The sequence below is a fragment of the Acyrthosiphon pisum genome, chromosome A1 (genome assembly GCF_005508785.2).
Source record: "Acyrthosiphon pisum isolate AL4f chromosome A1, pea_aphid_22Mar2018_4r6ur, whole genome shotgun sequence".
NCBI classification, from domain to species: domain Eukaryota; kingdom Metazoa; phylum Arthropoda; class Insecta; order Hemiptera; family Aphididae; genus Acyrthosiphon; species Acyrthosiphon pisum.
This window is the reverse complement of record NC_042494.1, coordinates 129,527,399-129,550,582: the sequence shown is the minus strand read 5'-3', so window position 1 is coordinate 129,550,582 and position 23,184 is coordinate 129,527,399. Positions and strand designations below refer to the sequence as shown.

General features: G+C 31.3%; 1 protein-coding gene across 9 annotated transcripts in view; it reads left to right on the top strand.

Annotated features, from left to right (window-relative positions):
• Positions 1-417: 417 nt before the first annotated feature.
• The window catches only part of LOC100162175 (serine/threonine-protein phosphatase 2B catalytic subunit 3), a 68,537-nt gene continuing 45,770 nt past the window's right edge, over positions 418-23,184 (top strand). For 8 of the 9 annotated variants that reach the window (XM_008188096.2, XM_001945796.4, XM_008188092.2 and 5 more), the window contains exons 1-2: positions 418-1,081; positions 1,419-1,658. In XM_008188096.2, coding sequence (XP_008186318.1) covers positions 1,610-1,658 — 49 coding nt within the window. In that variant the 5' untranslated portion in view covers positions 418-1,081; positions 1,419-1,609. Of the gene's footprint in view, positions 1,082-1,203; positions 1,279-1,418; positions 1,659-23,184 lie in introns of those variants that run through there. The other variant, XM_016807108.2, reaches the window with a different exon arrangement.

Sequence of the window (23,184 nt, the reverse complement as noted above, 5' to 3'; positions counted from 1 at the left end):
AGAATCCTGGTGTCGTTCGGGACCGGGTGAACTAGAGCGCGCTGATGCGGAGCAGGCGTGATGCGCAAGCGCACATCACTGCCATAACGATTTTATAACAAACCCGGCGCGCGCGGCGGTGGCTGTCGGGTCGGCGGCGGTTGAATTAGGGGCGGGCGTGGTGCGGAGTTGCGCCTTGGAGTGGAGGGATGGCGGAGACGGTGTTTTTTTATCATTATATCCATTCGCTTTCGCCCCTCGCCCTCCCCGCACGGTCAATGTTCGCCCATTTCTCACTCACTCCCGCGGCCGCTAGCCCATTTCTCTCTCGCTCCCGTGGCCGCTTGTTTCACACACATTCACAAACACACACACACACACACACACACACACACACACACACACACACACACACACACACACACACGGTCTCGCATTCGTTTGCCCTCAACTGTGGTGTGTGCGCGTATAAACTTATGCGTGACGATATATTATAATAATAATAAAATATCAAGATTCGCATAATACAATAATAATAATATAATTGAGTAAATTATAATATTATTATTGTAAAATAACGAGTGACAACGCCGTAGTGTTGTGTGCGTCGCATCTATACGTATATTATAATAATACCATCGTCGTACGAGACACACTACTAGGCGGCGGGCGTTAACTTTATAATATATAATAATATAGTAAATAATAATAATAATATTGTTTTTTTACGCGGTACACGTCGTCGCACAGTGCAAGCTCACCGGCTGACGACGACGATGGCCATCGTCACGGAGCGCGCACTGGCCGCCGGGTCATCATCGTCATCATCATCATCCGTACGCGTACAATAGTTGACCGAAAAAAGAAATCGTCCGACGTCGCCGTCACCGCTGCCGCCGCCGCCGCGTCGCGCGCGCCTGCTGCCACCGCCGTCGACGCCGCCGCCGCCGTAGCCGCTGCTGTTGCTGCTGTGGCCGTCGCAGCAGTAGTAGTACACACGGACGAATCCATCACGGTGCCCCGCGATTATGCGGCCTGCTAGCGACGGACGATACGTGTGAACCTTAAATTGATAAAAAAAAGAGGAGAGGAAATCGGCCGGGTGCGTGCAATCATTATATTTTCAGTTTTTTTTTTCTAACAATTTTTTATTTTATCTTTTTTCGTTTTTTTTTCATATATATATATATAAACGTTCTTTCCCTCCCTCCCACCCACAACCAACCCTCGCATCACACCCCGCCCAACCATATTTCTACGAGATATTGTTATTATCAACAACACATAATAATAATATAGGTACCTACAGTTTCTCTCGTCATATTTCTTTCGTATTTCATTTCTTAAAAATATATTATTATACTTGATAATATTTTGCTGTTATTGTCGTAGTTTTTTATTTTTATTTTTTTCTGTTTTATTTTCATGGCCGTAAATAGATAAAAAAAAAATTAAACTCGTTACGCGTTTAATGGTACACGCGGTGTGACGGTGACCCGTGGACGCGACACACAAGGCAGAAACGACGACCGGGAACGTGTCGAAGACGACGAGCGTCGAACAACCAGCACCAGCAGTACCGGCGTAGCACCACATCATCGTGGCGAACGAGGATCGCGTCAGTCCAACAATGTCGAACAACAGCCAGAAGCTGCCGACCACCGAGCGGGTTATAAAAAGTGAGTTGCCCGATGAATGATAATATTATAGCAAAATAATAACATTATAGCGTAATAATATAGTAATAATAATGCGCATAACCCATAATAATATATTATTGCGTTTTCGTTATTTGCATTTTTCTACGTTTCGTTCTCGGTTTAACGATCGTCCTTTTTTTTACTACCACCCTCGCTACCACAGCCGTTGTTATACCCTCGCCCGGGTGTCTGTTCAAACTTTAAATATAGGCGCGTGGGTGCCGGTCGACGCGTTTTTTGCATTATCACCATAATATTATCATTATTATTATTATTATTATTATTATTATTATTATTGTTGTTGTTGTTGTTGTTGTTGTTGTTGTTGTTATTGTTGTTGTTATTGTTGTTGTTTCATTTCACAACAATATTCTCGTCACTTATCATCTCTGCTTGTATAATAATATATATTATTATATCACGAAATAATTCCACCGAAGACTTACTCTGATAACGGAACTGTGGCTGCTGCACCAGCTGCTGTTATAATAATTATGTGTATGTAGCTCCTTTACGCCGTCATCGTCGGCATATTATGACACCTTCTCCTCCTACCAAAAAACGCAACTCCCCTCTACGTCCCTCCCCACCAACGACGGCTCTCGTCGAAATCGGGTCGACCGTTCTCGCAGACGGACGACGGCAATAATCATTCGGTTGTATTATAATATTTTACGCCGGAGCTCGTTGTGTGATCGACAAATGTATAGAAATCACAAAAAAATAATAATAGTTAAATCGTAACGCCGCGCGCCCGGCGATGTGTGTGGAAGTAACGCGCGTTAATTCATTATAATATTGCACGAAAACAATACTTACGTCACGGTGTCCGTGTGTAGTACGGTCTGCGTACGCATAAACGTTTGTTTCTAATGAGTTTTCCTATAGATTAGAAAAATTCGCGGCGGCGGTGGCGCATATTAAGCACGTCCGGGCCACCTACCGGAGTGGGGAAGGTTACAGCCGCGTTTGCCCTGGAAATGCGTTATCACAGTTTTTTCGCCGTCCATTCTATATTATAGGTACAACAATAATATACGTAGAGGTACAACACCTCGTATACCTAGGTGCCGGCTTCTTTATTACTGCCGGTTGATTGATTTTAAGCCTTTTGTAATATTGTCGGTGTGACGTCGGTGGCGGCCAATTCGATAAGTCCATTTTTTTAACCTTTTCATCAACTTCGACGCCGCGCAGCCGCCCTTGAATGTTTCCATATATCTCCGCAAAACCACCAATAATATTATTCAATCGTATGATAATATAGTTACAATATAATATTAACGATATTATACGCCATTCGGCCGATACCTGTTATGGACAATAATAATAATACAGTCATATTTTTATACGAACAACAATAACAACTGCATCATTTTAACAGACTTGATAATGACCGAATGTAACACATTTATAATAATATACGATAATATGATGTACGAGTATGTATAATTTATACGCGGTAATTTGTGAGGCCGTTTTGTATTCGTTTACCCACGCGTTTCCTATGTGGATAACAATTTTAATATTTCCAATCGATCCTTTCACAATATTATATTATGGATCCTGCCCGTGATGGTAAATGGTAATGTGTAACGTACATTCCATGAATTTAAAACATTTTGATGACCTTATTATTTAATAACATTATTATTAGTACCGAGTTCAATTTGAAAATTAATAATTACTCTTAATTTAGTACAGATATGCTGCACATGTTATTACTGTATTTATTTTGTTGGTCACTATTGTCGTTATTTTTAAAACTCAATCAACACAATACCTATACATTATAATAAAATATAATATATTAACATACGTACTGTACACGTAATAACCCAACGAGTTGTATAGGTTTTACGCCTTAATCGGTGTTTATTGATTGTTATAAAAATAATAGGTACTATAATATTATTATGATATAGTCAAATCAATGTTATGTAAATTCTTAATTGATAAATTGATATCGCGTTATTCTGATCCAACTCCACCGTCGTACTTATAGTGACCCGTTCCCAAAGAAAGATGGGTATTTCAACATAATAATACCGTTTTCGGATGTAAAATATGCTTCTATATACATACGCAAGTATAAGTATTGATTTTGATATTAATTAGGTCAGAAAAGAGTCTGAAGTAAAAATGTAAATTTCGTCACACGGCGCTGACTTGCGGAATTATAAATTTGTAGTTGAACGTGTTGGCTGTTTGTTAGGGACAGTCGCGTGTTTGTGTATGTGTGCATAGTACTGCATACCGAGATATTTCAATGGCCGTAAAAGAGAAACACGAAGAACAAGTGTACGTTTAGAAAGAAGGTCGTGTAAATGGGAAACAAGCGCGGGTGGGAAACATACACACTCGCGTGCCACTAACGCAGTGAATAGTTTCAAATAGATAATAACCAATAGGTATTATACCTCCTTATTCCTTAAACGAACTGCAGGCGACTGCGACGAATTAAAAATAATCAATAGTAATAATATATTGTAGGTATACGAGCACTTGTTTGATTTTTACACGTCTACCTACATTATTCGGTTATTCGAGAGGAGTTGAAGTATATATTATGTACCTACATATCTATATAAGATCTATACTGTATAATATGATGTATAATAAGTAATATAGTAAAATAAGTATATGTCCATTACCTACCAATTGAATACAATGCAACACAAATAATAAATTGTGACATGATATTTTACAGAATGATGTAAAAATTTAAAAACATGAAACCCACCCCCACTTGGAATTGTTCTCTTCTGAACGGCATACAAGTTCAACTTGTGTCAAGACTCAAGAGTAACAACGGTTTGACTATATAAATTTTTTTTCAAAAACAAGTAGGTATCAACTCTTTCTGTTCTTCTATTATTCTGCAGCAATATTGCAAGTGTTCACGATCCTTCGTGTTATGTTAGCTAAGTAAAAATATTTTCAAACTCGATTTTTTTTTTTTGACAGTTAAAACTTAAAATTGATGCGTATTAAAATTGTTGATGAAAACTTTGGTGGAATTTGAATAATTAAGAAAAGAAATAATCGGTTTTTAAAAGTAGACGCGCGTTAAACCCACTCTCTTTCATTCTGATACCATCTCAATATATTCATAATGTATCCTGCAGTCTTTGACTGATGAACTTCGTTAATTCTGATTTATATTATTAAAATCAATATCAGGTGTATTCAATAGTTTTATGTATACAGTTTATTTTACCTCACTTAATTTTTTGTTTATTTCAAAAAACCATTATGATTAAATAATATTTATTTATTTATTTATGAAATAAATAATTTTTTTAAGCTATTTATTAATTTCATAAAAGAAGTTTCATATTTTTCACGTTTGAAAATCTAAAAACGTTTATTTATAAATAATTATTTTGAACTCTTAACAACATAAATTAAAGTTTAAATGAATAGATTAGTGTCAAAATTCTTAATTTCGATAGGTATAGTTTTAGTTTTATTATATTTGGAATAAACAATTTTTTATTTTATATTCTATAAGAGTACCTCTAAGTGTAACATCTGTTGTCTCCGTCACTTTATCAAAACCACAGGGTCTTTGCATATTTATCGTTTGTAGCCAAACTTTTAAAATCAGGTAAACATAACATATAGTATAGGTACGAATATATAATAAAATTGACTGACGAAGTGTTAAACAAATGCTATATATATAGACCGTTTTAATACTTTATATATTTGTGACAATAATACTTATTGATGTTATAAATAAATTAATATAGGTACTATAGATTAGACTATATACCTACCTAACTAAAGACATACTGTTTCTTTAATAATTTAAATATTGATAAAAAAACCTACATAATATTATATTAATACTTCGTTGGTAATATTTTTGCAGTAGGCTACCTGTACCTTTGTTAATTCAAATGGTTTAACCATAACATTTTAAGAAAATCGATGATCGGTATTAGTATGAGTGTGTGATAATCGATAGATAAAGACAACACATTTTACGCTGACGTCACCTTAATAATTGTATTGTTTATATTTCGCGACTATTTAAAATTACACAATAAAATAACTTTATTTAACTCGATGGTATTTTAGTTTTTTATAAAGTCTATAAGATGAATTGGTTTTACAGTATATGGGTATACCAGATACCTACATGAACACCCCTATGACTATTGTCTCATGCTTCTACGCATACAATTATATAATAATATATTCTTATATTTTACCAATGAATATTGAATACATTTCCAATATTCTCGTGATATATTTAACTGTTATTACAAAAATTACTTGCGAAAGAATCGGAATCTAGTTTAACGAATGATGACTGGTTTACAAAATGCACCTAATAATAATTAGTTATTACTCTAAGCATAACTTATAAAACATTTTGACGTACCTATTTAGTATTTTATTACAGCGATTCTAATTTCTAAATGTTTCCTGCGATTAAGATGTTTATGCATCCATCTATTTTCATTTTGTACTCTGCCAGATAACGGCAATATGGTATACTGCACTATACAGCATTGATTTCTGTGATAAGATAATGTTTACACCTAATATTTATTTAAATCTTATTACCTATACTATTTTATTTATTTATAATATTACATTACGAGAAAACAGAAACGGAACTCTCTTTCTATAGGGACTTGCGATGAGTTAAAAATATAACTATTAATAATACATAGCTAAATATTTACTTATAAATTCAGAACATTTATTTAAATTATTGTTAGTTATTATTTTTTAAATTATTTTCAAAAACTTTTAACACAAACATAAATAATTGTGTATTTAGTCCTTGCGTTTAATAAGTGCTAAAAATAGTTCGTTAATTAAACATAAATTATTTTTATAAGCTGTTTCTCGACTACATTTAAAAAAAAAACATCTTTGGCCTACCGTAATATGATGACTTATCCATCACATTCACGTTTAAACTTCGTCACTATAATAACTAGTAATGTAAATATAATATTTGTATTTACATTTCTGTGTTTGTTGGGCGTACACCATGTTAGAGACTTTGGTCTTTGGATCGAAGTCAACCATATTATTAAAATTAGTTCAAATTAAAATTAAAGCAATTATGTATAAACATTGGGTTAGGTTGGTTTAGGTACTTTATTATTGGTCGTACAGGCTTAAAAGGGGGTGGCCAAGTCACTTACTTGGCTACAAAAACAATAAAATACCCGTAGAAGTTTTCAACATAGGGCACATCTCAAGTACTACACAGTACGTGTCATGGACTTGATTTTTTTTCAACCCGTCAAAAAATCAATACATCCAGCTGTGTTCTACCACCGTATATCCGAGCCATTATGTTTCTGAAAATAATACATTTTGTTGGTTAAATTAATTTGACTAATTATTGTTTGATAGTATTTTAATCTACAGACACAGCACAGTTCTTTGAAATTCAATCATATAAACGAAAAGAAAGCTCTCATATTTCTTAATTTCATCACAACTAATTTTATCGAATTTATATGGAAATACAATTTAATAACACATAGAATAAAAAGAATAAAGATGTTTTTTTATTTCGCAAATAATTACGAAAAATTGGCTTATTATCTATAAATATTATATTAACTCGTTTATCATTTTATAATATCATACTCTACAGTCTAGAAATTCAAACTTAACTCAACTATGACAATACTTATATATAAAGTTTTATTCACATCATATTTTCAATAGAATATAATACGTGAATACAATCATAATAAGGTACCTAATTATTGTTATAACCAAACCGTAGTGGAGTCCACTAACAAATTTTATTTTATCAATCGAATTCCATATGATTTAAATATTTCCTATAATGTTATCCGGAATACGCATTATATAGGTACAATAGAGTTTCATTGTAGGTCGTATAATAATAAACGTATTATCGTTACAAGCGTTCGATCACAATAAAGTTTACCGAGTAAACGAATGCATATAAACCGATTCAAGAGCTCAAAACGAAAATCTAATGACCAATACTATATTCATTTCTCTATTCTTTTTCGCCGTTCGCACTTCGTTTCCATTTACGCCATTATAATAATATTATGTACGGTCGCAAATACAGACGAATTCGCTAACTGTTGTATACTGCTATGTATACGCATACATATAAATATTATACATATGTATATATTTTATAAAGCAGGTAGGTATATAGGTACACGTTTTCGTAATGCAAACAGTGTATTTCCTTGTTAACAGCGGCGGTAAATATATAACTTGCATGTCTCTGTCGGCCAATAATATAACTGCTGCTAATGCGCGGCGCCGCCGTTCGCAAAAGTGTACATAAAGGGGAGTGTGGCGAAATAGGTCACTGTTTCAGTGTAAAAAAAAAAAAAATAATAATAATGAAAAAAAAAGCAAAATATATAATATTAATATATAATTGTCGAATAACAAACCAATTATCTTTGCCCATTAAAAGTACATTAACTCTTTACACACACACACCACTCGGTCACCAATTCGACTCCTCTGGCAGTGATATTATAATTCTGTATAATACAGTATGTAACATTATTATTATTATATGGCAATCAGTCCTGCGACAGTACGATAAAATATAATATGTATTAAAATATAATATGATTATTTATCTTCAATTCGTCGTCGTCGTCGCAATACTGCGCATTCCGCATTGCGGTACACGAGTATACGAAATCGCGTACAACATGGTAATAATAATAATAATAATATCAGATATTGTATGGCTTTTATATAATATATTTGTTTTGTTTTATCGTTATTACTATTATTATTACGTTTTAGCGTTTTCTCGGTACCTATACGTATAATATACTTTACACGTATCGTGGGGTCCACGCTATTATCAGTATTATCGTATTATAATAATCTCCTCTCGTATACGTACATCCCGCACCGCACTGCTGCAGCAGTGCAGCTCTTAAGGTATTGTGTATAAGAAATTACAATATCATACCGATATAATAATAATAATAATAACAATAATAATAATAGGTATGTGAGATCCTAAAAGGTTATCACTTATCAGTCTCTTAAAATTACATGGTACTTTTGATGTAAATGTTTTCTCCTTTTGAAGTATTTCGAAGCCACCGCTTCAAATCATATAATTTAATACGTTACATATTATCATAAAGGTGTGCACAATCATTTTCGATTTTTCATTACTATGCAGACAGTGCAGGCAGTGCGAATTTCATTTTAAAAAAGGCTTATTGATGCAATTTAAGCGTACATTTTCTCGGTTTTTCTGAAATATAGAAATTATGTTTTTTTTTTAGAAAAATCTATGACTATAGTAACGACGACGTGATTCATTATAGTCTGCAGATAATCGTAAATAAATCATCGTTTCAGTATAATTGGTATTTATTTCAACAATTAAATTAAATTGTTCGTAAGTTCAGGCTTAATTTCGTTCAACATGTATTCTATACCTATTTGATTACAAAAAAGTAGTCCTAATTATAAATTATATTTTTTATAATATTTAACTATATTTAATTTGATGTATGAACATTTACTTAGTTGAGGTGATCGTTAATGGACATTACGATTTTTGAAATACAATTTATAATTAAACTCAATTAATATAGTGACTATAATAATGTGGATTAATATTATTAAAATTAATTTTATCATTGAAAAATGTTTATTTAAAAAAAAATGTTTTGATGTTCAAAGTTTTTTTTTAAAATCAAGTACACTTTTTAAACAATGACATGTGTGTTACTGTTGTACGCTATACCTAATATAACCGAGTTTAGGACTAAAATGTGTTCGAAGTATTTAATCTGTAGCAATTAGAAATAACACATAGCTGTTTAGGTGTTCAGTAATAATATTAATACTTTCAGTACCTATACTTAAAAAAAATTTGAATATATTTAGAATATTAACTGAAACAATCGAATTCTAATTCTAATTTGTTAGATCAATGTCTTTTTTTAACAATATAGACACATAGTTTGAATTTATTTTTTTTTTAAACTAAAACTGCTGTTTGTCCTTGTTTAATATTTATTTCTAATTCTAAATTTGTCTTTTACTTTGCTATTAATGTCAATAAGTAAGTAATATATTTTAATAAATGTAATTTATAAATTTTCAAAAATATAGTTTAAATATTAGAATTTGTTTGATATTTTATCACACAACGAAGTGGTTGGGCAAATTCCAATTTTTTTTTAAGCGCCAGTTACATAGTTCACGTATATCATCATGACATGCCTACATGTATTTGTAAGTTGTTACTAAATTTGAATATAGCTCTGGCAATAATATAAATTAAATAAATTAGTCTGGAAATTTTGGCTAACTTGTAAAATCTCGGATAACACCAGGTGTCAAAAACAATAACACAGTTTGTGCCTTGCACCCGTTCACACATATTTGACTTATAATCATAGCTAATTTTAACAGTAAAAAATACTAAAAGTAAAAAAAACTTTCAATTTTTTTAATATATCTATTATGTTTATTAGGCTTACAAAAATATATCTTACCATTGTCTTTCATTTTAATTATTTCCAACTATTGATAGTTTAAAATATGGTTAGATTTAGGTAATTGTATTTTAGTTTTAATTTTTAACACATCGTAAAATAAGTATTGTACTTATAATAGAGTAAAATAAGTACAATTTATTTAAATTATAAATTTGTTCAACTAAATTACAGCCAAGAATTTGGTTCATTTGCAGAAATATCTCTACTCAAACGAATTTTTTTTGAAATTTTTTGTTAGTTGCACACCAAATCTATATTTAACACGGTGACCTTGGTAAAATCATATATATTTCTTGAGATTCATTGTAAATAAATTTGAATTTTAAGAGCTTTATATTATGTATAAATATCTAATACATTATATTTAATAATAATAATAATAATAATATTTTCTTTATTACGGAAATAAATTTATTACTTATACTTAGGAATTAGTTTCCAAATGTCCAATAGTCTTGTATACAATATATTATATCATATAGTACGTATGAATCTATAATAATAATTTTACAAAACAAAATATTAAACATAATATATAAATTAATAAACACAGTGATTCTTTGAATATAAGATACTCATCATTTCAAAAACTTTTATTACCTGTATAACAGTGTAACATAATATAATATTAATGTCTTATGCTAAAAGAATCTCCCTTTATACATTATTGACTTTATCTTTCATAAACAGGATTTAAATTAAATACATTATGTAGCATGTTTTCCATTTATTTTCATATTGGTATATTCTAAATCATTGTTAGTAGGTAAGTATGTTAATGTATCTACTACACAGATATAGCTAAATAAACTAACATTAATTATTGGCTTATAGTTTTTAATATTTATATGATAATAAATTGTTATTGATAAATTAAAATGTAAAAAGAAGTAATTGTATGTGGCGATTCCCATAATAATATATTGGCAGAAATATCTTAACAGCTTTACGTTTTAACTTTTAAAAACAGTTAATAGTTACATTCAAAATGACTATAAGCTTTTAATAAATCTGAAAATCCTTCACAGATTAAAATTCATTATAATGAATGGTGTAATTACTGATTTCGATGATGGGAGTATACACATATATTTAAATAGGTAAATCATTATATACTTTTGCTGGCAAAGAATGTATTTTTTTCAATTTAGTTTAAAATTTTGTAATTATAATTTATTTTTGGGTAGTATGCTAAAATTACATTTTTATAATTTTCCAAAAAATATAATATAAAAAAAAAAATAATGGAAAATAACGAATTCGATTTCAATTTTCTACAAAATTTATTTTGTAACTTTGTTTTAATCGAGATAATAATAATGATATTAAAGACTAAAGTATTGAAAATGTCACCAATTGTTTATTTTATGATAGTTTAATTCGGAATAAAATTCAAAAACTTTTTAATTCTATAAAGCTTGAAATAATTTCTGAAAATATTTGTGTTATATTTGTATTAAATCGATAAATTTTAAAACCTAAAAATAAAATATTCTGTTATAAATTAACTATGTTATTTACATTATTATTAAATTATCTCAAATGTCAAACATTTACATTTTTTAAAACACTCAGTACCGTTTTTACTTTTTCAGACATTATTAATTTTCAATTATAGTATTACATTATACACCATCCTCTGCCGAGTTGAGCGATGCGATAGGTACGAGAGTTCATATCCGGTCTCAATACAGCCTGTATCCCGTATTTTTATCCGTCTATTTCAATTTGTCATTACATGTAATTAGAGAATTCAATATTTTGTGAGTTAATTTTTTAACTTTAGAGATAGGTATAGAAAGGTACCAACTACAAAGCACCTAATTTTCTATAGATTTACCTATCATCAATTACCAATCATCAATCATCAATCATCAATTACCTTAAAAAATGCATAGTTTCGTATTATTTTATTACGAAATACATTAATCGTCTGGCGCTTTCGAAAGATAATATGCGCTTTTTTTATTTCCGATATTCAAGTTATTTAAAGAATTTAATATTCACCTTCCTCGTACATTTTTGTTTTATTATTATCAAAGATAATTTTTGGAAATTTCTGCAGATCAATAGTCTTTATAGTTTATATACCTAGGTATTGGCTATTTGTATATTATATAGTTATTTTTTACTCGGTTTTAAATTCACTTACTTGAAAAATGTCAAAATGATTATTTATATTATTTTAAACTTTTGGTGGTCTCTTACGTTTTGTATCTTTACGCAGATATTGTGTTGTGTATGTGTTCGCGTGTATTTCTACAGCCAGTATTAGATTAAGTGCTATAGCACTTATATATATATAATACTAAGTTTATCTTTTTTACCATGTTTAAAATCCAAAATTATAGACTATACTAATATAGTTCTGGTTTACCAGTTGATTTTTAAAACTCAAGTACCTTTATGGTTACTTATTATAATTATTATATACTATATATAGGGTCATATTATACTATATTGTGTACAAGTGTAAGCAGTATACAAGCAATATACACCTTTTGTTGCTGAGGCGTATGATATTTGAGGCGGAAGAAAGGACATATTATTTTTGTTGAAGTTTTGTCAATGGCGGTGTTGTAATTTTTTTTCGGTGATGACTGAACCCTTGCAGCGAAGTTTAAGTGCTTGGTATAGTTGAGCAACCTTTGTAATTGGCCGTATTTTGAGAGTGCGCATCTGGCGGGACTATTATGCACCGTAATGTTGATTACTATTCGTTAATCATAATATAATATAATATGAGTACTTACGATTTCTGCATTAATGCATTACTTGATGTGGTTTTCTTATTGTCTTGAGTTGTCGGATGTGACATAAAATGTGTTGCGTCTTATCGATTATATTTCAAACGTGCGTGGCATACATTTATTAGCACAATATTATATATATAGGTACCTCCTATAGTGAAGAGGATAGAGTGTGAAGTGTTATATAATTAAAATGTGTTTTAGGTACGAAAGAGACGAGTGAACTTTATTGTTTTCCTTGCTCAGTTGTTCATCGTGTACCGCGTTTATTACGCGTAATTGTTTGTGTAGAAATAATCGAGTTTTTTCCATATCACATTCCCGATTGGATGAAACAAAAATCCAATATTCGTATACCGCGGTATACACCAATATCATCTTTATACCTATTTAAATGAATGCATAATATTATGCATGCGCGTGTATGGCTGGCACCCAGTGCCAACTAAACAAATAACTCATTGCTATTTGAACAGGTTAGTGCACTCCTTTTCGGTTATGTTTACACATGAACGATAAAATCGATATGAGCAAACAGCAATTCAAACTTCATCAATGGCTTCTGGCAAAATGAGGTTTGGGGATCAATCCAAGTGTTGATACAATATATACGGTTTGAGGGCGTTACTCTGATATTCGTAACATATTCGACATTTGATTATTTGAAATTATCGTATTTTATTTATACCAAAAATATGTTTTTATTTCTATAAAAGCGCGTTCGCATAGTATAATAGTATAATATATATATGCAGCGTTTTCCTGGTTTCCTATATTATGTGTATAATATAATATACGTGTAAATATAATATTTTATACATATGATACGTGTTGCAGGCTGTTGTATGAAAAAAATGGGAAAACAAGGTGATCCGCCCCGTATTAATCGTATATATATAAATAATATCGCCATTTCTGAATAATAATAATAATAATAATATTAGGGTTAGCTGCCAGCACTTTTATTCCGATGTTATTCAATTAATTTTATTTTCTTATACTTTTTCAATTCGCGCGCTGCGGTGCGACTACTACTTGGGTGGGTTTAGCTTGACGAAACCTAAACAAATCGCGGTCTCAAAGCCAAAACCGTCGGACCTCGGCATCAGCGACGAGGAGGAGAAAAAACATCCCGTTAAAAAAATACGCGTATAAAACGTTTTTCTCGTGCAGTTTTAGCGTATCGGCGGATCTAAGCACACACAAGCACACACGCACATACACACGCACTCACATGTATATAGGTCGTCGTAGTGTATACGCGTGGCACGCCCTGTGAAAACACCGTCCGGCCACACAGGGTCATGATGATGGAGCAATAGAGCATAATAATATGATGTATGGTACGATATATAGTGTACAGTTGAATATAAATCGAAACTTCTGCCATCTATATAGGTATTTTTCTCATACCGTGCATGACATCACAATATATTCTTCCTTCTTCCGTAGCAGGATATTATACCCACATGGCTACACTAAACATAATATTAATATGATCCTATCGTTAAAAACTATATTAGGAAGAACAGTGGCGTAGACGTTTTTTTTTTTATAAGGGACGTGAAAAATGGATGAAAAATATTATAGGTTAGACAATAGGATAATATGCATACATACACTAAACGCGTATGTGATCCGATCGTCACATATTATATTAGGTGCAAATGTGCAATGTACGTGAGTCACTACGTGACCGAACAGTGGCTATGCAATTTTTTTTTATATATACTACGGAGAAGAGAGATGGAAAATATTAAAGAAAAAAGACTAGGCAATGTAGATTCCGTTGAGGTATAATAAAGACATGTCCAAGAAACTCAGAATTTAGTAACGCCATTTTATACGACGTTCGTGTTTATCGTTCTCTCTATCAAGTCGAACGAGTAAAATATCAAATAATCGATTAATTGGTCATTTTTAAAGGTAGTTTGGTGAGGTATCGGACCCCCGCACCACTCTTATACGTATATGCCCTCGGGTGTTATATCATATTAATAACGACGTGAACTGTTAGGATGTTATGGTGCTTTTCTCTCGTGCTCCCAAAACCTATGACTATAAGTCTATAACTCTAAATTCTAATAGTCCTGCGGCTTTCCGAAAATGGAATAAACGCGTGTGTTCACGACGATTATAATCGAATAAAACTTAATTAAATGCCACAGCATTATTAAACAATATATATATATATATTTTTATCGTGGGACAATATTATTGTCGATATTCCGGTTCCTCAATTTTTTTTATCGACCAAACTGTACCATCCATAACGTCGTTTCGGTATAAATTAAGTTAAATATTTATTAGACTATTATTTTGTATTGTTTTTTTTATTATTGTTCAATTATGGTAATTTTCTTAAAAACATCTAACTAATAACTCGTAACAATGATTAATATACTAATGCGTTTAGTATAATTATAATTTTTGATTAAGTGTTATTACAAGTCACTGGCGAAATGTTCAATCAATGAGCGCTGTTTAATATTTTAAACATTATCATTAAATTAAAAAATGCTGAAATATTACTGTAATAATGTATATACATGTAATATTATAAAATTGTTGATACGTATACATATCACATTTTACTATTATTTTACTATGGTTAGAAATTTGATTAACAATTACATTTTAGTAACGTTTCTCTGTACCCAACATAATAATATCGCTAACACATAATTCAAACAAATATAAATAAAGCTTATGAACAAAATATAATTATGCATCTTGGTAGTTAAGTTTAGTATATTATAATTGTACACAAAATTATTATGGATGTAAAATAATAAAAATTTCAATTTCTAATTAAATTGATCTAAAAATATTTTTCTGGAACATGCATAAATAGGTATTGTAGTGTTATTCATGTTATTCGTGTTATATTATATAAAAAAATATCAAGTTTGAACTACCTAATAAAAATTTAAAATGTATGAGTAGGTATAATGAAAATGTTTTTAGTTAATCATATTATATATATTTGACGTTTTTACCAACAACAAAAAAACTGTTTTTATATTTTTTAATTAATTACTTTGTGTAGTATCTATAGCAACACGGAAAGCACACATAAGCTTTAAAGTATTTGGGTTAGGTAAAGATGTTTTGTATGATATTTATTAATTCCGTGTTTAATAAGTATTAGAAAAAAAATGTATTTGAATAATGTTACTTTCACAGTGCTAGCTGCAGGTTACAATTTGAACTTGCACATAATAAGTCGCGTGCTAAGAGTTTTTTTTTAACTACTAAACTTTCCTTCGTCGTGATTTTTAAAATTAATCACGCGATTTGAAAACACCAAAATAATCGTCCAGTCGCTTGAGTGAATAATTTGATTCCAATTAGTTATCATAGTTGAATAATTTTCTTTAACAAATATTTAAAATAATAATATCATAATATAATATTATATTGACATCACAAATCACAATTCAGAATTGACCTCTATTGACCTTTTATCAACTCCGTTTATTAACCGATCGCAATACACGACAATGTAATTGCCTTAAATGGCTTAAATTGAAGAATATTGGCTCAAAAATAAAAATGTGATATTATTGTGTGATAATTCGTTACATCAACGTTACATCGTTTATTCACTACTAACTCTCCGGTACCGGTGTTTTCTATTGTCAACACAATTCTTTAAATTTATAAGGAAAAAATACTTCTTTTATAAATTGACCTTTTATAAATGTAAAAACATTTAAATGTCAACAATTTCTCTTTAGTGTTTGACTTAAATAAAATATTTTAACATTTTGATTCTGGGTACATTACAATGCACCTGTTGACAGCATGACACAAAACAATCTTATTGATATTATGAAGATTTTTCTGTTTCTTAGAGATCTATTTTGGATATATTGCATTGGATTTAATTACACTTAATGCTAAAATATCTAAATAAAAATAATATTCTGTCAAAAATGATGCGGAAGTGGCAACAAAGGCAGAACGATTCCGAAAAAAAAGATTGCATAAGACACATGTCTTTTAAAAAGGAAATTAGAAGAAAAAATAAGGGGGAAAATTTAAATTTTGTTTTTCTTATCTATCTAGTTAACATAAAACAACTCCTAATTTATTTAAAAACTTCAGACAGTATTATTATTATAGCAAGTAATTTAATTTAATTTGATGATTTCTTTTAATATCTTAAAGTTTGTAATTTGTTTATAAACTACGGCTGTGTTTAATCGGTTTTGACTGAAATTTAAAAGACTGTATTAAAATATCTTATAACTGAGTATATAGACATTTTCAATCTGCTTATTATAATTAACTTTAACTTTAATAAGTTTTATACCTATCGAGTTAATGAAATGTCTAAAATCACCGAATAGTGTATTATATTTATGTAGGTTGATGAAACTAGTTTTTCAAACGTCCAATATAAAACTGTGTATATGATGGCCTTTTAAAATAATTGAGCACCTCCCCCCCTTTCCCATTTCCATAAAATATACATTAAAGGAAACTCTTACAAATTATATGATGATGATTAAAGCCATTGACTATATTATCAACGTTCCGGGTGGCTGTTTTTGGTTGGGCTTCGTGGCAAATAACATGACAATATATGTGAATGTGATATAAGCTAATTAATTTAGCAGTTTATGTTAGTTTTTCTAAGGATTTATATAACTAAAAGCGCTGATATTATCTCTGGTGTCCTGAACGAAGTTTAATAAAAATAAAATAATGCGCGCTCGTGTCAAATTTAATTTGACAAAATAAATAATATACTATATTATATAGGTACCTACTACCTATACACTATGAGTAGTTACGTTTTAGAAGTAAGTAGATACCTACTAGAATATTGTTGTATTAAAATACAATATACTACACATCGAGTTTATAGAAAAATATTTTACATTTTTATATACGTCATAAATTCAAAACTGGGCTCTGCAAACTCTCTTGAGTAAGCGCTGTACCTACTGGTTTGTTTAATCTATTTTATGTACCTATTACATAATGGGTGAGACCAAAAATCGCAGCGATACACAATCGAGACGTAAATGAAAACCACAAGACGTATACTATAAGGGAAGGTTATTTATTTAACTGTATAACACAAAAATATAAAAAAAACTCATCGCCTCATCTGCATGCGATCGAGATTCGAGAGGATGACTGCAATGTAGTCGGTAACTATATAAAAGGCGTGGAGAAATATTAATTGTCGAGTGATCTAACCATGACGTTATATTATGTCCATAATAATGTATGTTTTTCGATAAAACATTTTAATGTATAAGTTATTAAAACTGATTCCTATAAACTTTTATTATTAGACGCCTAAATATATTTATATATTCAATGTAATATATTTTTGACGGTAAAAGGTTGTTGTTAACTGTGTCGTCGATTTCTCGTCGTGCAAATGACTGCAGGTCGAATATCGACATTATATTATATTGTACATTATTATTATGATGTTATACTCTACCGCCGAACATTTCGTCCGGTGTGTCGAAGTGCCCAAAGGCTATACACACAATGTGTGTATATATACATTATACATAGTTAATTGTCCGACTTTAGTATAATATCTAAACTGCTGCAGATATTATATTATATTATACTTAACAAATAAAGTTATGGTCAAATAACATTACGTATAATATAATATGTTATAATATGTATATCCTATATATCCTATATATATAATATATTATGTTCTCCACGAATACCATGTTAAGGCTATTTCGTCATTTACCTGTTGAACGGGTCGACCGAAAATGAGATATATAGGTACAGGTTCAGTTAAATGTGCTGTACAGTGTGTATAATGCATGTGTACGACAAGGTGTACACGCCTATATGAGCACGATCGTCATCAGCTGTAGGTATGAATCCCCAATATACGAAACGAAAATGAATCATTACATAGGGAATGTTATACTAATAATATGTATAGGTGAGGTCTATTGGCTATTTCAGTTATTAATTGATCGAGGGATGACGAAAATCGAAAAATCTTTCCATGCCTGACAGCGCGATGTGGCCCAAGTTATCTGCACTCTGCGTAAGGTGTTTTGACTTTGATGCACTAAACATTGTATAATCGACTGCAGGGTATTACCAATCTCGTGTTATGATTTGAACTATAAAGAAATAAAAAATTCTAGAAGACATTTGATATCTGCCGCTTATTCTTTGTGTTATCATTATTGAAATCTGATCAGTTTAATTTGTATTGTTGTATTTATAATAATTATAACAGTTTTCTGTGCAATATTTAGCGTGATATCAAACAATTTATTACATATTTTTCCTATTGTCGATTTATATTGTGTTGTACATTATTTTTTAGGTATGTGAAACTATGATCATATATTATATTACTCATAAAAATACATAATTTACGTAGTAAAAAAGATGTACAATTGAAAATATGAATTCACTATAAAACAAAACATAAATTATTTATTAAATAAACACATTTCTATATTTGTACCTAAGTGAAATGTGGAGATATACAAGTTATTTCTCAATCTCCTTGAAAAAAACATCTATTCATCCTTATTTGCTCACTTATCCCACTTTGCCAAATATTTTCAAGCTTTAAAAATAATTATTTAACGTTCCATTTTTACTTTGCTTTACAGTTTACATTATATATAATATGGTGTATTTATGCAATGTAAAATGTAGTGACATGTTAAATATGAAGTACGTTGTATAATATTATATTTACAGTACAAAAAAATATTATTTATTTTTGCTAGTAATATTTCGTTGAACTTATAACAGGTATTAGGTAGGTAAGTATAATTAAACTGTATAGTTAGGTACTAGTCTACAATTTTAATAGGCACTGTTTATTGTCTTAAAAAATGTACACTCAATATATATTATAATGTTATAAGTACCTATACCTTTTTTTTAATACAAAATGTTAGTATACATATCGTATACATGTATGTCTATTAAAACAAAAATTATTATCTCGCATGTTATTTCTGCAATTATATTTTATTTACCATGTGCTACACTGCCAGGACTTTTTTTTCCCACGAATTAATCATTTTTTGTGCTTGTCAAGTATTATATATAATATGCTCTGTAAGTATACTACATTTTGTACAAGATATAGTATTATTAACTATCTATAGCTCCATTTATCATTGTATATTTGTATGTTGTGTCCCTGCAGGATGCGTATAAGTATCAAACTTCAACGGTTATCATACCAAAAGTAATGACAGTGAAAATGTTTTTAAAATAATTTATTATTGTATGTTATGTATTATAGACGATTTTTTTCCGTTTCATCTTAATTAGGTATTTCAAAATATCTTTGTTTTGGACGGATATCAGAACATTCACAACATTGGTCTGTATCCGTCATAATTTTAAAATTGCTATTAAGACAGTTAAAATTAAATATGAATTTATGGTATATTAGCGAAATAGTTTTAAAACTATTATAGTTATAATATCTTTCTCTTAGATTTCAATTTAAATCTCGTTCAATTCCTCAACCAATTATTATTTGGGAAGTTACAAAAATGTATTAATTAATGTGGGTTTTGAGTACCTTCCATCGTATAGTATACACTTTAGTGAAACTTTTGAAAATATCATTAATCATTGTGATGTAACATTCGTTACACCCTATAAGTTTTCTTGCTTTCAAATTGATATGATGATACAAATTATATACAATTTTGTTGACTTTAGGAATTTTCTGAGTTTAACATGTTTCCGCCCCGGGAAATTTTAAATTCACCCCTTAAATGCGCTTGCATTTCGTTTCAAAAATATGTTTATCGTCATTTTAAACTTTGAACTTAAAATGCTTGTTATAATACTCACCTATCGACTGTTAATCGCAGTACTGTCGTAATAAAAAGCTCGAAGCGCTATCAAAGTAATTTGAGACATTTAATGTAAACATTTTTTGTATCTCACTTTAATTATTATTAATCGTGAGTCCATAGTGACATATGATCGGAAATTGATGAAATGTTATAATAGTGGCCAGTAGTATTGTATTTCCTCTTATAATCTATATATATACATATGTATGTACATGGTCGTATAACATAAAGCTATGGTAAATGTTTGCTTTGTCATTCAATTCGAATGTTCGCAAATGTCATTATTTGTTTTATCGGGGTTTCTCTGTTTAGTGTCCTCAATAATTAATTAATTCTATCAGGTTTTTGTTGGCGTAATTAGCGCTGTACTCACATCTTGTCGTTTTGCCATGATTAATAATCTATTCTACAATACAACTGCAGCATATATTATACACTTGACATAATATATTATATTATATAATATTCATATTGCAGGAATAAAAAAAATCAAAATAAATACAATACGTAACTACGGTGCGTATTCTCTTGACAAGTCTCTTTACACGATGACAACCTATGCGTATAATATTATGTTACGCCGAATCCGTGAAATCATCAACGCCATTGTTAAATAATAGTATAAATCGTCAAAATTTGATTGCCATTAAATCGCCAATTTCGGCGTAACACATATTATTATATTATAGTTGCAGGTACCTATACAGACATTACGCAAATATTATTACCTATATATTGATCGGCTTGTATAATAATATTATATTATGTGGAACTATCGCCATCTGTAGCCGGGGGCGAGGATCGCTCGATGATTGTATTATTCCGCGCGAGACAACAGATAATATACCTAGTATTCTTCTTCTTCTCACTCTCACACATCCGGTAAAACTCCATCGATTTCGCGTTTCGACTGTAAATATACCGCAAAGTAATATCCACGCGATAATGTAATAATGTTTTTTAAAAAAAATATAAAATATAACTCATTTACAAATCGAGGCAGTATAATAATTTATATATATATACTACGACCCGAGCTATACGGAAACGGCACCGTCGTCGTCGTCGTTATATCATTTGGCGACGTTAACTCACTCACACACACACACACACACACACACACACACACACACATTTATACATACATTATAATATTATATTCGTTGCCTTGCACAGCAAAACGGCGAATGGGGTCCTTCACCCCGCGCGCGCGCACCACCTCGTGAACCCGCTCCAAATCCCTTACATCACCCGCCGCGCCGCGCCTAGTCAGATTTTCCGGCGAGTGGAGTCTTCGCCATACGAACGCCCGCAGGTACCTATATATAACAACGGTTGTGTCACCATATTATACCATCGTTGTCGTCGTATAACCTTATACCGTGTGGTACTTGGCGGACCATATAATATATATAGGTCATAGGTGCTCTCCGCATTCGTGTCGCATTGTTATCATCATCAGTGCCAACGCGAAGGGTGATGTGCAGGCCTTGAGCATTGTCAGTGGTGTTATAATAGTATACGAATAACGGTTTGTGTCTATATTCCTGGTAACTATAAATTATAATACATGGCGTGTACGTATACTCTTAAACTGAACACAATGATATTATATGAAATTCACGATTAAGACAGTTACAGTGGTTCGTTTTTAATGTATAACCGTACTCGTATGACCGATGTACAATATTAAAACAATAATTATTATAATACGCGGCCGGTAGAGCTGAGAATAAAAAGAATAATGGAATGGGCGGCAGCGGGACGCGCGCGTATATAATCCCGGGTTGACCTCGTTCACCGCGCTCGCGATTATCCGGAAATTGGCCGGTAAGTGGTGGTGTTGGTAGTGGTATGGATGGTCTGTTGGCTTAATAATATAATATTATTTCGGTCGAAGGGTTGTCTTTGCGGCCGGCCCACTCCAAATCCCGACGCGGAAACGAATAATGAAAAAACGAAACGACAATGGTACAGTTATCATAATATTGTACCGCCGATTTATGTTTATCGCGTGCCACGACAGCGATATAATAATATATAATATTATTATAGCGATCGACAGTCGAGATGTATAATATTATATACACTTCGCTCGCGGTGGTGCCGGCCCGCAGAGATGACGCCGACCGAGTGTGGTGTATAAGCGCCGTGTGTTGTAGTGAGCGCGCGCGCGCGCGCGTGAAGCTGACAATCGATACCGCCGCGGTGGTGCCGGTGGTAGCGGTGGTGGCGTCGGTAGTGGTGCGGTGGCGGAGTGGCATCGGCAGCGGCGGCGGGCCGGGTCAACCGCCATGGCAACAGGTACGACCGAGTTCTCCCGAGCGACACGCGACGACGAGCGTTTGGACCGCCGCCAAGCGGACACCGCGGCTTAATGGATATTTCGCAAAGG